Here is a 13,895-nt window from a genome sequence, read left to right as displayed (position 1 = left end):
TTACAAAACCTTTTTTTTTTTCAGTTTTGGATGGAGTAGGGAAAACCTCTCTGTTTATTTTTTGCTGTCTCTGTCCTGTTGTCCTTTTGCTTCCTGTCCAGGAGACACAACAGGAAGTGAGAGTAAATCCCCTCTTGAACAGTTGTCACCAGAACAGGTGCCCCCATCAAAGATTACTCTCATCCTCTGTTCTGTTCTAATTACAGTATATGGTCAGCAAGGGGGTAAATCGACTTTAACCACTTCCCGCCCGCCCTATAGGCAATTGACGGCGGGAAGGTGGTTACATTATCCTGACCGGACGTTGTATGATGGCGGCAGGATAATGCGTTCTGCGCGCCCCCGGGGGGTGGGGGGGTGTGCAGAGCGGCAATCAGTGCTGCGGTGTGTCACTCTGACACACCACATCTCCGATCTCGGTAAAGAGCCTACTGACTCTTTACCTTGTAACCAGCTGTGTCCAATCACAGCTGGTCACATAGTGAACAGGAAGAGCCGTTGATCGGCTTTCCTCAGTTCCTGCCTGACAGGCACGAGTAGAGGAGAGCCGATCTGTAGCTCTCCTGACAGGGGGGGGGTCTGTGCTGCTATTTAGAGCATTGATTACCAGTGCAGACCCTTATGGGGGTGCCACTAGAACTACCAGGGATGCCCACCCATGACCCCAGGGATGCCCACCCACGACCCCAGGATAGCCCACCATGGCCACCAGGGATGGCAAACAATCAGGGCTCAGGGAGCCTGCCAGTGGTGCCCTCCACATCAATGCTGCACCCTATGCCATCTATCAGTGCTGCCCACCAGTGCCCATCATTGCCATCTATCAGTACCACCCACCAGTGCCCATTATTGCCCACCAGTGCCCATCAGTGCCACATATCAGTGCCCACCAATGATGCATATCAGTGCTACCTATCAGTGCCACATATCAGTGCCCATCAGTGCTGCATATTAGTGCCACCCCATCAGTGCCTCCTCATCAGTGCCTGCCAGTGCAGCCCCATCAGTGCTCATCAGTGCAGGAAAAAATGTATCTATTTACAAAATTTTATAACGTAAACAAAAAAACGTTTTTTTTCAAACTTTTCGGTCTTTTTTTATTTGTGTAGCAAAAAAGAAAATCCTTGCGGTGATCAAATACCACCAAAAGAAAGCTCTATTTATGGAAAAAATGACATAAATTTGGTGTAGGTACATTGTTGCATGACCGCGCAATTGTCATTCAGAATGCAACAGCGCTAAAAGCTGAAAATTGGCCTGGGCAGGAAGGGGGAAAAGTGGGGAAAAGTGCCCGGTATTGAAGTGGTTAAAGCAGAACTCCTGGGAAAAAAGTTTTTCCACTTTTACTGGACAGCTTGGTCTGCATGCAAATGTGGAGAAAATAAATAAATAAATATAAACATGTGAAATAAACAAAGGGATTCATCCACAGAATACCATCGTTACGGGTATTAATCCCATATTAAATTTTTTCCCCCCAGAACAAAGAATATAATGCTCTTACTGAAAACGGGGAATGACGGACTGCCTTTAAGTACTTGGAATTCTTGCTCCAACCTTCTTCGTAGATCTATCTGTTCAAATAAAACTTTCTGGAGTTCTTCTGGAAAGAGAGCGAAACAAAAGACCCGTCATTAGCAAGTCCTGGCAGCCCCCCTCGGCACGGGACTATTAAATGCTCCCATTTATTATCAGAAGACAAAAATATTTTATCGGCTTAAAAACCCTTTTCATGGGTCCTGGCTCAGAATTGACGCATAAATCCATGAATATAAATCAATGCAATATATTATTTTAAAGTATTATATTACCCGTGTCATGTATTGATTGATATGCATGCATTAATCTCAATTATATCCACCCAAGTTCTATATATTATTCATATGTTGCTTGTCAAGCGTAAAATATGGTTCAAAAGGCAGTTGCCTGCCTAACGTAGCCGCTAACCCTTTCAGCTGGGGGCTAGCCTGTGGTAAGCTGTGTTCTGCTGACAGATGGCTTTGGACCCTGGGGCAAGCAAGGAGTTAATGCAAGTATTTAAAAGGCCTGCGTCACGAATAATGAAGGGCAAATAATGGACGCTAATGTGTTCAACCTTTAAAGGGGAAAGAGGATAAGAAACATTTCTGCCTGTTGTGGAATAGGCTGGGTCTAGGACGTAAGTCTGACCTTGTATGAATCCTTTCTATGTCTCTTTGTCTAATGAATGGCTTCTATGGTTTGCATTTAATGGTCCATCATGGAAAGCTAGATAGTGAAGCACATCTATTGGCCTATTAAAATTCATTTGCAAGAGGTAATTTTTTGATATAGTCATAAACCGAAGCTTTTTGTGCAACTAACGCTTCTTCCTGTTGACTGTAGGTATCCTAAACTTCAAAGGTGTAAGCCAATGAAACCTTCATTTCGATTCTGGCCATTCCAATGTGAGAGGATATTTGTGGTCCTCAAATGTTTGGGCAACATAGGTTAGTTATCTGCAAAAAAAGTCTAAAGGCCCGTACACACGATAAGAGAATTTGTAGGGAAAATTTGTCCGACGACCAATCTGACGATTTTCGGATTGTTAGTACGGTGCTTTTGACAGCCAACTCCGACTTTTCGGCTGACAAAATCCTGATGTGCAGGCTATATAATTTTTGTCGTCTGTAATACAACATCCGATTTTCGTCTCATTAGTACAGATTTCGACGGAAAAAAATCTTAAGAGCAAGACTAGGCATGCTCAGAGATGAAAGAACACATACAAAGCAATGCAACATATGACATCACTTCTGAAGTAGAATTCTGTCGTACGGGAAAATTCCTATGAAAATAACCTCTTCACTTTCCACATCAGACTACCATGCCACAAAAAATGGACGACAGATCGTTCGATAATCTGATCCTGTGTACGGGGCGTTAAACCACCATTGACCAATGAATGATAATGCTTGGCTCGTGGTAGAGCAGTCAACATACATGGCCACACCCAACTACAATCCTTCCAAAGCCGACCATTACTTGGTCTTGATGGGTACTGCATAAGAATGTTTGGCCCAGAATAGGTTTTTATTTTGCCCACATAACATGTCTAGTTTGGTATCAAGCTTGCAGTTTTCAGCAGCTTTATTCGTTGGAGTCTGGTGCTAAATTACATTTCCTATAAGCTAATTTTGGCAAGAAGGCAAAAGGGAGAAGAATCGTTAGAGTCAAGACTTGGCTTTGTGGTCATGACAATCGTTCCCCTCAGTCTTTGCCTTTAAAAAAAGGCCAATCTTAGGGTTACCAAAGTCAAAGTAAGACAGTTAACCAACAGATAGCCATGCAGGCCAGATCCCCATCTCCCTGGTTTGCATATGAATAAAAACTCAAACAAAGTGTTTATTTAAATGGACGGGAGAGGAGGAAAGCAGTTTGCGCTACTAAGAACCCTTTTTGGGGAGGGGTGGGGGTTCACAAAACATTTTCTAAACTTCCTGATTAGTTTTTCTCTATAGAGTAATACGGCTACTACCACCAAATAGGCAATTTATATACTGACATCACTGTAGTGGTTACACCCTGTTTTCCATCAAAATATGTAGAGGTTACAGTGAACTTTTCTGTTATATAAGGACCAGATAATTTGGGAACCTTGATGCACTGACTTCCTATTCAGAGCCTGTATTTACATTAGAAAGGATTATATGCCACAGTTTGATCCCTTTTGGGGTGTCCTGGAGGAGAGCATGACCTTACTCTCTTTTACCCTGATTGATCTCCCCCTTTGCAATATAGTTCCATACTTCAGATTTGACAGTTATGTTTGTTCCTGTTTGGACCCTATGTTTTGCAACTTTCATGTATTTGGGAAATTACTTTTATATCCTTATCTGCCTGTTATATGTTTTTAAACTAATAAAATATTTTGAACGAGAAAGGATTAAATGTTTTGGGGTTACCGAGATAGGATTTGGGGGTTTCTTGAAGAAAGCTGATTATATGTGTAAGCTCCTAAATAGACCTGCTACTGGCTCCAAAAGGCAGTCTACAACATGTGCAATCTCTATAGGTCTGCTTTAAAAGGAACCTGTCTGGATGCCTTAAAGCTGCCATTGCTGAATTGTGTTTGAAGGTATAAGTTTCAAGGTCCTCATTTCCCAAAGGTCAATACTGTAGAGAGACAAACCCCATTCAGAATGCTTCTCAGGTCTGATGCCACATGACATTGTGAGGAGCGTGAAGCGCTCCTGCTCCATCAAACCTGCTGGTCTCATTCCAGCATCCTGGTTTTGGCTTTGGCATTCTCCTTGTCTGCCTGTCCACCTGCAAGGTGAATTCTATAGCCAGTCTCTGGGTCGAGACCAAATCCTATTTAAGTTAGCCAAGCCTGCAGTCCCATGCTTGTGATATTGTGTTTAATACATGCTACAACCTCTCTGTTTTTCTGCCCTGTCTGCTAGTTTGGATTCTCTTGTTAACGACCTCAGAATCCCCTCTGACACCGGCCGAACAGTATGCTCGGCCAGCTCCGGAACTGCACATGCGCAGTTCCAGCTGGCGGCAGAGCGGCCTTTTTTATGGGAATTACAGCGGCCTGGGGGGAAAATGCCTCCTTTCCGCCCGGCCCAGTCCGCCCCTGCTCAGATCGTATATCAAATATGCTTGGAACTCTGTCTTCCCTTTGACTTAGTATTTGACCCTGACTATTCTGAATCTTGCCTGCCTTGTACTTGAACTGTCCTTGAACCTCTATGCCTATCTACAAAATGCAAATACCTGTTTACTGTGCTCAGTTCACACCTGCCCTGGCATGGTAGCCAGGCACTATAGCATTGGGTATAAGTCCTGGGGGCAACCAAGTACCAGTAGGCCTGCTTGCCCTCTGGGAAAGGGGACTGCTATAGGTTAAGAACACAGGGGTTAGCTATAGTGTCTGACCACCTGCGTTAGGGGATGGTGACAGACACCTGCAATTGTAGCCCGTGTTTCAGGTCAGTATCTCATCAACCTTGTAGGTTGTAGCTTCCAAAACAAGACAGCAAATTCCATCTTTCTGTCTTGTCACATCGTATTTAAGGTGCTGGAAAAGGAGGAGTGCCAGCCCAAATGTTGAGGGGGCCATGAAGAGTTTATTTCCTCATAAAATGTCAAAAGGACAACCAGCTCATTTGGAGGTTCTAACAGACCCTCTTCATCAGGGCTTAAAATTGCTGGTAAAAATTTGGATCTGCTGTGGGCTTGATTGGGTTAACAGTTATAAGGCCACTTTGTGATCAGTAGATGGTGCCTGCTCCTAATATCGTCATGGACATTTCTTGGAAAGAAATGTAAGCATTTTGTACATCGTCCCTCTGCAATCTATGTCCAGCACTGGAGCTTACATTAGCTCACAATCGCCTTCTTACTTGTCAGCCAATTTAACAGAAAAAACTAAATTGTGACATTGCCAGTCCAGACGGCCTATTACCTTTTCCCATACTTCCGACGTCCTTCTTCAGGGACTGGGATGTGCCATTCTCTTGACTGGCTTCCGCTGGAGAAACAAAAAAACAGAGGAAAACAATCATTTAATGACTTTGTTGACTTGGAATTCCATCATTTACTTTGTTTTCCCTCCCTAGTCCGATTTTATGGCCGTGGAGTAATTGCCTTTTTCAAGATTAAAACGGTTTCATGGGTAGTGAAGTGACTACATAAATTTCCGTTTAAGGGCCCATTCACTAAGATACGTAGCCAAAGGCGGGAGTTAGGTGTCATCTCCCGCTCGATGGATTAACCACTCTTTTTCTCTTGGTGTCGTTTTGCTTGTTTACTGGTGGCCATAACAAAAGATATCGACATATGTGGTGTGCGATGGAGATCCAATGTTTTTTTTTATGCTGTATTTTTATTAGCTTAATTCTGTCTTTAATGCCAACATTTCAACAAGTTATTAAAATATAGACAAGGAAGGATCGGCGAGGCAACTGTTTGCCGGTGACCCACTGAGAAGATGATGCAAAAGTTAATTAAACGCTTTATGGGGCAGATATCCCACTATTAAGTTTTTAAAATTTTGTTGCCTTTCTGTATTGTTTTTATGTTTATACAAACCTACAGCATGTAAAATGGGAATGGTGAAAGTGTTGTTATTTGAAGAATATTAACACAGGAGATGCACTGATGGGTGTATTTATTTTTTTATATTTCCCATGGGTAAAGAGATGTTGAGCCATTTTAGCCAACATATCCCAGTGAATACTTGAGTAGTAAAAGACTAGAATGGGAATTTAATAACATTCTGTTCTGTTCTTTTGAAATGTTATCAAAACTGTTGATAACATTTTTACAGAATCAGAATTAGTGAATAAGCCAAGAATGAACACGGGGTCGATTTGCTACCCTATAGAACAATGTGCAAATGTTAAGAGCCTCAAATAGCAGGAACACCCATGTAATGGCCACTTACCAATATGTGTAAAATTCCACAACCTGCCTAAAATTTTATTAATTCAATGAGAATTTCATTTTTTTTAGCAGATAGTGTTTAATACCTGCTAATAATAATATTTTTTTAATAACCAACAATAATCTTTACAATGCAAGTATTTGACAATCTGGGTGCTTTTGATTTTGTACGGAAGAACCCTGGGGCCATCCAAGAATTTATTAAACAAAATTCTGAGCTTTAAAATTATGAGATAGGATGGCCCCAAGTTTTAAGCTCCGAACTCTGACTTTGAAACTCAGAATTCCTACTTTTAATTTCGAAATTCAGACTTGGAAACTCAGAATTTTGTTTATTACATTTTTAGGATGACCCCATGGCTTTTCTGTAAATTTGCAACCATCATTGTCAATGATTTTTAAAATGTATCACCGATTTTTATAAAAACTGGCAAGGCAAAGCGTTCATGTATTTTGAGTTTACATGTCTTGTATTGCATTTCTATATATTGCTATTTTATTTATTTTGTTGTATATGATATATTTTTTAAGAAGAACTGTGGTATTACACTAAATAAATATATACATTTTTGTAATATGCACGCTATATTTGAAACCAAAACAGTCACATTTTGCAGTTCGAGTTAATAAGGATAAAAGGGCAGTTTTTTTTAAACGATGAGGGGTTTTTTTTAGACTTAAAAGGGGTAAAAACATTTTTTTTTTTTTTGTTAATTGGAGTGTTTTTTTTAAACCCCAAAAGAGCTCGAGTCAATAAGGATAAAAGGGTAGTTTTGATAAACAATGAGGGGGATTTTTTAGACTTAAAAAGGAGTAAAAACATTTTTTTTAAATTTTTGTTAATTGGAGTGTTTTTTAGACCCCAAAATAGTTTGAGTCAATAAGGATAAAAAGTCATTTTTTTAGACGGTGAGGGGGATTTTTTAGACTTAAAAAGGGGTAAAAATATATTTTTTTAATTTTTTGTCAATTGAAGTGTTTTTTTTTAGATCCCCAAAAGAGGGTCAAAATGGCAACTTAAAAAAATTAAATAGACAGTATGCATTTTTTTTTCTGCTTTTCTGCTTTCTTCCTGTTTCGTTAACTAAATGTTGAAGATGTAATATTTTAAGAGACATCAAACATTTATCATGTTTTTTAAATTAAAAAAAATATATATTTCACTGTCTCGTTACATTTTACGAAGTGCTATTTTTAAACCTCTTTCATACCAAAAACACCAAAACTTACAACAAAAACAAACTTCACCCAAAAACTAACAAAATAGCACTCAGTTGGGGCTTCCAATGCCATTCAGGGGATGTTAGCTCGTCAAACAGCCATTTAAAGAGTCGCGGGTGACCACCAAAATTCACACCCAATTGACTTTAAAGAGTAACTCTACAATGTGCAATTGTAGAGGAATTTAACATTGTTGCAAAATCCTACCTTTTGCTATTCTGCAGGAAAAGCTGTTTGTTTGTCTGTGTCCATGTACTCAGTGAATTGTTATGGGAGTGGTTTTATAATTATCAATCAGCTGCTCCACCTGCGGGGCACTAATGAGGCAAGCTGCAGGGTCTGCAATAATTTAAACGTGATTTCCGTTTGAGCGTATCTCACCAAAAAATGACATTCTTGGTGCAGGGGATGCTCAAAATCTGATTTGCATCTTAGTGCAGACTTCTGGGAAAATCACTAAGCAGGAAATGACATATCTTGGGGGGGGGGGGAGGGTTTACACCACCTGTGTACAGAATGTGTTTTACAGAAATCAACAGCACTGCAGATTGAAAAGGAAAGTTAATTTGTAATAACATTATATTACACTATGACTTGTGTCGCAATTGTATATGCTATATTATTATTTTTTATTTGCGTTTTTTTTTTCCCACGAAGGTGAAATGATCCTTTAACCTCTTACTGACGGCCCCACGTACATTTACTGCAGGGCGGGGGCTCCTCTGCACAGAATCACGTACAGGCTTGGGATGAGCACATGAGCGCCACAGCCAGGGGAGTACTGGGCCAGGGGGCAGGGGGGCAATTGCCCCCCAGGCCGCTCTGATGCCCCATAAAAAGGCTGCCCTGCTTATGCCACAGACATGCCTAAAGGATTCCTGGTGAAGAGAAGTTAAAAGTCCCCACTGCTGACCTACTGAGTGTGAGATGAAGACAAGGACAGAGCGCAGGCCTCCCCCCCCCCCCCCCAGCATGAATGGTGTAAACTGTATATGAGCAGAGACTGGTTCTAAGCCCCACTGGAGACTCTCCTCCCCTGGTGACCCCCCGATCAAGCTGTCCCAGCTCTCCCCAACCCCCCCTGGTAGCCAGGTCGGGAACCCATATTCAGCCAGTGAGTAGAGAGTACCTAGAGCAGAATGGGGTTTAGAAGGAGGCCAGGAAGAGGGAGAGTGGGAGGAGGGGCAGATTTGCTGCACCACGGGCCTCTGGTTTGTACTTGCTCCCTGGGCTGAAAGTTGCCAGTCAGCTCCTGGCCACAGCCACCCACTTCCGCTATGATTGGACACATTGGGAGCAAAATAGCGGGTCCAGTGGATGCAATGTCCACCGGGACCCGCCGATCATTCAAGGCACAGGCAGAATGGCAATCTGCCTATGTAAACAAGGTAGATCACTGTTCTGTGACAAGGGAAAGCAGTGATCTTGTGTTTCTGCAAAGCAGAAACACAGATCTCTGCCTTCCTATAGTACAAGAACCTCCCACACAGTTAGCAAGCAATCTCTAGGAACACATTTAACCCTTTGATCACCCCTGATGTTAACCCCTTCCCTGCCAGTGTCATTAGTACAGTGACAGTGCATATTTTTAGTACTGATCACTGTGTTAGTGGTTCCCAAAAAAGTGTCAAAAGTGTCACTTAGTGTCTCATTTGCCCGCCGCAATATTGCAGTGCCGCTATAAGTTGCTGGTCGCCAACATTACTTGTAAAAAAATAATAAAATAAAAATTCCATAAATATATCCAATAGTTTGTAGACGTAATAACTTTTGCGCAAACCAATACGCTAATTGGGCTTTTTTTTTTTTTTACCAAAAATATGTAGCAGAATACATAGTGGCCTAAACTGATGAAGAAATTAGATTTTTTACATTTTTTATTGGATGTGTTTTATAGTAGAAAGTAGTAAATATTGTTTTTGTTTTTTAAAATTGTCTTTTTTTGTTTATAGGGCAAAAACAAAAATCCCCAGAGGTGATCAATTACCACCAAAAGAAAGCTCTATTTGTTGGAAAAAAGGACATACATTTTGTTTGGGTAGAGCATCACACGACCGCGCAATTGTCAGTTAACCTCTTCCCGTCTGCGCTATAGTGGAAAAATGGCTACAGCGCGGACCTTACCTGCCAGGAGGGCATCTATGTACGTCCTCCTGTGTATGAGCTGCCTGGGGAGTGGTTTGGCTCGCTCTTTGATCAGTGAGTTCATAAGATTCGGCTGATCACCGATCAGAGTAAGGGGCGGGTCCCTTACCACGTGATCAGCTGTCAGCCAATGACAGCTGATCATGTGATGTAAACAGCAGCTGGCGATCAGCGTTTTTTTTTTCTCCTCATGCTCTCAGTGTGAGGAGAAAAAAAGCCGATCGCTGCTGCTGTCAGAGAGACATCGGTCCCGAAGAGGAGAGGGACATCTGTGTCCACCAGTACCACCTACCAATGCCCACCAGTGCCACCTACCAGTGCCCACCAGCGCCACCTACCAGTGCACACTAGTGCCACCTATCAGTGCCCACCAATGCCACCTACCAGTGCCCACCAGTGCCACCTATCAGTCCCAATCAGTGCCCCATCATGAGTGCTGCCCATAAGTGTCACCTACCAGTGCTTATCATTGCCCATCAGTGCCACCTATTAGTGCCCATGAATGCTGCCTATTATTGCCCTTCAGTGCCACCTACCAGTGCCCTTCAGTGCCACCCATTAGTCCCCATCCGTGCCACCTATAAGTGCCCACCAGTGCTGTCTTGTCAGTGCCGCCTTATCAGTGCCCATCAGTGTCGCCTATTAGTGCCTATCAGGGCCCATCAGTGGCGCCTCATCAGCGCACATCAATGAAGGAGAAAAAATACCTGTTTGCAAAATTTTATAACAAACTATAAAAACAGGTTTTTTTTCATAATTTTTGGTCTTTTTTTGTTTGTTCGGGAAAAAATAAAAACCCCAGTAGTGATTCAATACCACAAAAAGAAAGCTCTATTTGTTTGAAAAAAATTATAAAAATTTCATTTGGGTACAGTGTTGCATGGCCGCGCAATTTACATTAAAAGTGTGACAGCCGAGAATTGGCCTGGGCAGGAAGGGGGTTTAAGTACCGAGTAGGCAAGTGGTTAAAGTAACGCACTGCTGTATGGTCTGGTCATGAAGGAGGAAAACCTTTTTTAAACGTTTTTAATGCCATTTGAAATTTTAGTTTTCTGAATTTTTCTTGAATGTGAAAAATTCTGGCCGAACTGAGTTTTGGATGATTCGCTCATCACAAGATGTCACAAGCACCTCTGATGGATTGGAGACTACAAGAGGCTACACCGGCATATCTTTGGAGTGTGGGAGAAAACCGAAGTACCCGGAGGAAACCCACGCAGGCACAGGGAAAACATGCAAACTCCAGGCAGGTAGTGTCGTGGTTGGGATTCGAACCAGCAACCCCTTCGCCGCCAGGTGAAAGTGCTAACCACTACACCACTGTGCACAGAGCAGCCCTGAACCTCCTCTTCTTGGGCTTCTCAGTGGCGCTACTGGCTCCGCTTCCTCACGGAAAGCTGCTTTCCATGGGGGCACTTGTGCATGCTCGCTCCCGAGTCCCGCTGCTGCATCCATTGACACAAAGAACGCCCCCCCCCCTGATCACTGGAGTTGATTGACAGGAGCGGTAGCCATTCGCTCCTGTTTTTATCAAACTGCCCAATGAGGTGGAAGACAGTAGCAAGAGCCACTGCTCTTGTGCATGTCACTGAAACAGATCAGACTCAGCTAACAATACCCTGTTGCCGTTAGACCATTATGTGATGGATTCTGATTTCTATGGGTTAGAAAGATATCTGCTTAACAAACTGTTATCGTGGACCTGATGACCTGGAGGTGACTACAAATTGTTTAATCTTAGCAAATGTTTAAACAAAATATCAGCCCCAAAGTAGAAGCATTGATTTTAGTGAGTCGGTTGATTCATCGGGGTTCGAATTACTAAAGTCAAGCAGGCTGTTCACTTTGCAAGGGAATTTGGACTTTGCAGGGGAATATTCCCCAGACCTTAGTAAAAGAGGTGAAGCTCTGCTGACTTCCATTATCCAATCCCATGCAAGTAAAAATACTGTTTAATCTTCCTTGCATGTGATTGGGTTTCTTTGGCAGATGAATTTTCATTAAATACAAAAACCTAAGGAAAAAGTTCCTTGCAAAGTGAAAATCCCCTTAAAAAGTAAAAAGCCTATTTGTCTTTCGTAAATCAACTCCATAACAGCGGTCTTACCAAACGAGTAAAGCATGTTCACTTTGCATGATGACTTTGCTTTTGTCCTCCAACCAATGGTGAACCATACAAGCAAAGGTATTGGAATCAAAGGGAAAATATATAATCAAGCGCCTTGGATGTCAAAATTGGATAAACGAAAAAATCTATAGTGAATGGTAAGGGAAGGAAGAAAATGCTTTTGGTCAACTGTAGGTATATTACATATGTATAAGGACAAAAAAAAAAAAAAAAAACGAGCGCAAATTCTTATATAACCCAAACCCGGCTAGGATAAACTAATGATATCCTTTAAGCGAACATATGAAGATGAAAAAAGTTCAAAGTGCCAGTGCAAGTTTGTAGATATCACATCCACAATCATAAAGTGTGTAGTGCTATTGTAAAAAAAATATATATGTGCTTGTTGTAGAAATATACCAGCTGTCTGTCACAGCCGAATAAGTGAAAAAATATTTATATATATATATTATTAGAGGACTGGTAATAAAAAAATATATTAAGAAATGTATATAGCTGTCTCACACAACCGTATAAGGCGCAAAAATAATATATTGTGAAAATGACCCGCAAACTGGAAATTATGTGCAAAGTGCAGGCGAGTGAGAAAAATATTTTTATATATATTATTTGAAAACTGCCCAATAACCGACAGTATTAGAAAGTGCAATCCCAAAAAAGACCACTGTTCTGATAACTAAAGTGCAGAAAAATGCAGAAAAAAATGTGAGAAAGGCTATATTGATGAGAATAAAAATATGTAAAGTGCTAATGTGACCTTAATGTATTTTTTCACTTATTTGCACTTTGCACATAATTTCCAGTGCACAGGCTAATTTTATAATACATCATTTTTGCACTTTACTCGGCTGTGTGGCAGACAGCTGGTATATTTCTACAACAAGCACATATATATTTTTTTACAATAGCACTACATACTTTATGATTGTGGATGTGATATCTACAACCTTGCACTGGCACTTTGAACTTTTTTCATCTTCATATGTTCCCTTAAAGGATATGATTAGTTTATCCTAGCCGGGTTTGGGTTATATAAGAATTTGCGCTAGTTTTTTCTTTGTCCTTAAAGGTATTGGGATGTAAGAGTGTGTATCTACTCCCAGTGAAATGAGATTTAGGATGTGGTTGTCCACTAAGGTCAGAGGGGTTTGGTTCTAAAGAACTGTCCAGTGGTCTTTGGTGCAGCTCGTGTGTAATCCCAGTGAAATTAGATGTAGGATGTGGAAGTCCACTAAGGTCTGAGGGGTTCGGTTCTGGTCTGGTGGTCTCTGGTGCAGCTTGGGGTGTCCACCAGAAAAGAAAAAAAGGCAGGCAGGAGAGCCCTTTTAGTGTAGGTAACTGGCTCAGAAATGATAAGTGGTTTAAAATGGTTCATTAATAGGAAAAAGAAAAATCTGAAAATAACTTAGATCTGTTGAGGCTGCAGTCACCCTATGGGGTGGGAGCACAAAACGTTTCAAATACACAGGTGGAGAAATCCCTGTCTCTACGCAGAATAAGGGTGGTTGCTCTCTATGCCATGGGGGTCCCAACCCTGGATCTTCTGAGCAGTGGCGTAGCGTGGGGGGTGCTGGGGGGGCCAGCCGCACCGGGCGCAAAATCTGGGGGGGGGGGGGCGCAGTGTCATGCTGCCATTTAGGAGCCTGCTCAGCCATCCTTAGTGTAGGAATCAGGTAGGTCTCTATAGTGGTCAGTGTAATTGTCAGGTAGGTTTGTGTAGTGGTCTGGTAGGTCAGTGTAGGAATCAGGTAGGTCTGTGTAGTGGTCAGGTAGGTCAGTGTAGGTATCAGTATAGAAATTTGGTAGGTCAGTGTAGTGATCAGGTTGGTTAGTGCAGGAATAAGGTAGGTCTGTGTAGGTGTCAGTATAGTAATCAGGTAGGTTTGTGTAGTGGTCAGGTAGGTCAGTGTAGGTATCAGTATAGAAATTTGGTAGGTCAGTGTAGTGATCAGGTTGGTTAGTGCAGGAATAAGGTAGGTCAGTGTAGGTG

The 13,895-nt window shown here is 41.8% G+C and overlaps 1 protein-coding gene across 1 annotated transcript in view; it reads right to left on the bottom strand.

The window, feature by feature from the left end:
* The window catches only part of SKOR2 (SKI family transcriptional corepressor 2), a 63,344-nt gene that overhangs the window by 24,516 nt on the left and 24,933 nt on the right, over window positions 1-13,895 (bottom strand). The window contains exons 5-6 of the mRNA XM_082243832.1: window positions 5,432-5,497; window positions 1,505-1,603 (exon numbers count right to left, since the gene is read on the bottom strand). Coding sequence (XP_082099958.1) covers window positions 1,505-1,603; window positions 5,432-5,497 — 165 coding nt within the window. The remainder of the gene's footprint in view (window positions 1-1,504; window positions 1,604-5,431; window positions 5,498-13,895) is intronic.

This window comes from Pelophylax lessonae (assembly GCF_965119305.1).
Source record: "Pelophylax lessonae genome assembly, chromosome: 1".
Taxonomy (NCBI): Eukaryota; Metazoa; Chordata; class Amphibia; order Anura; family Ranidae; genus Pelophylax; species Pelophylax lessonae.
Note: the sequence above shows the minus strand (reverse complement) of the source record. Positions and strands in the feature narration are given on the sequence as shown.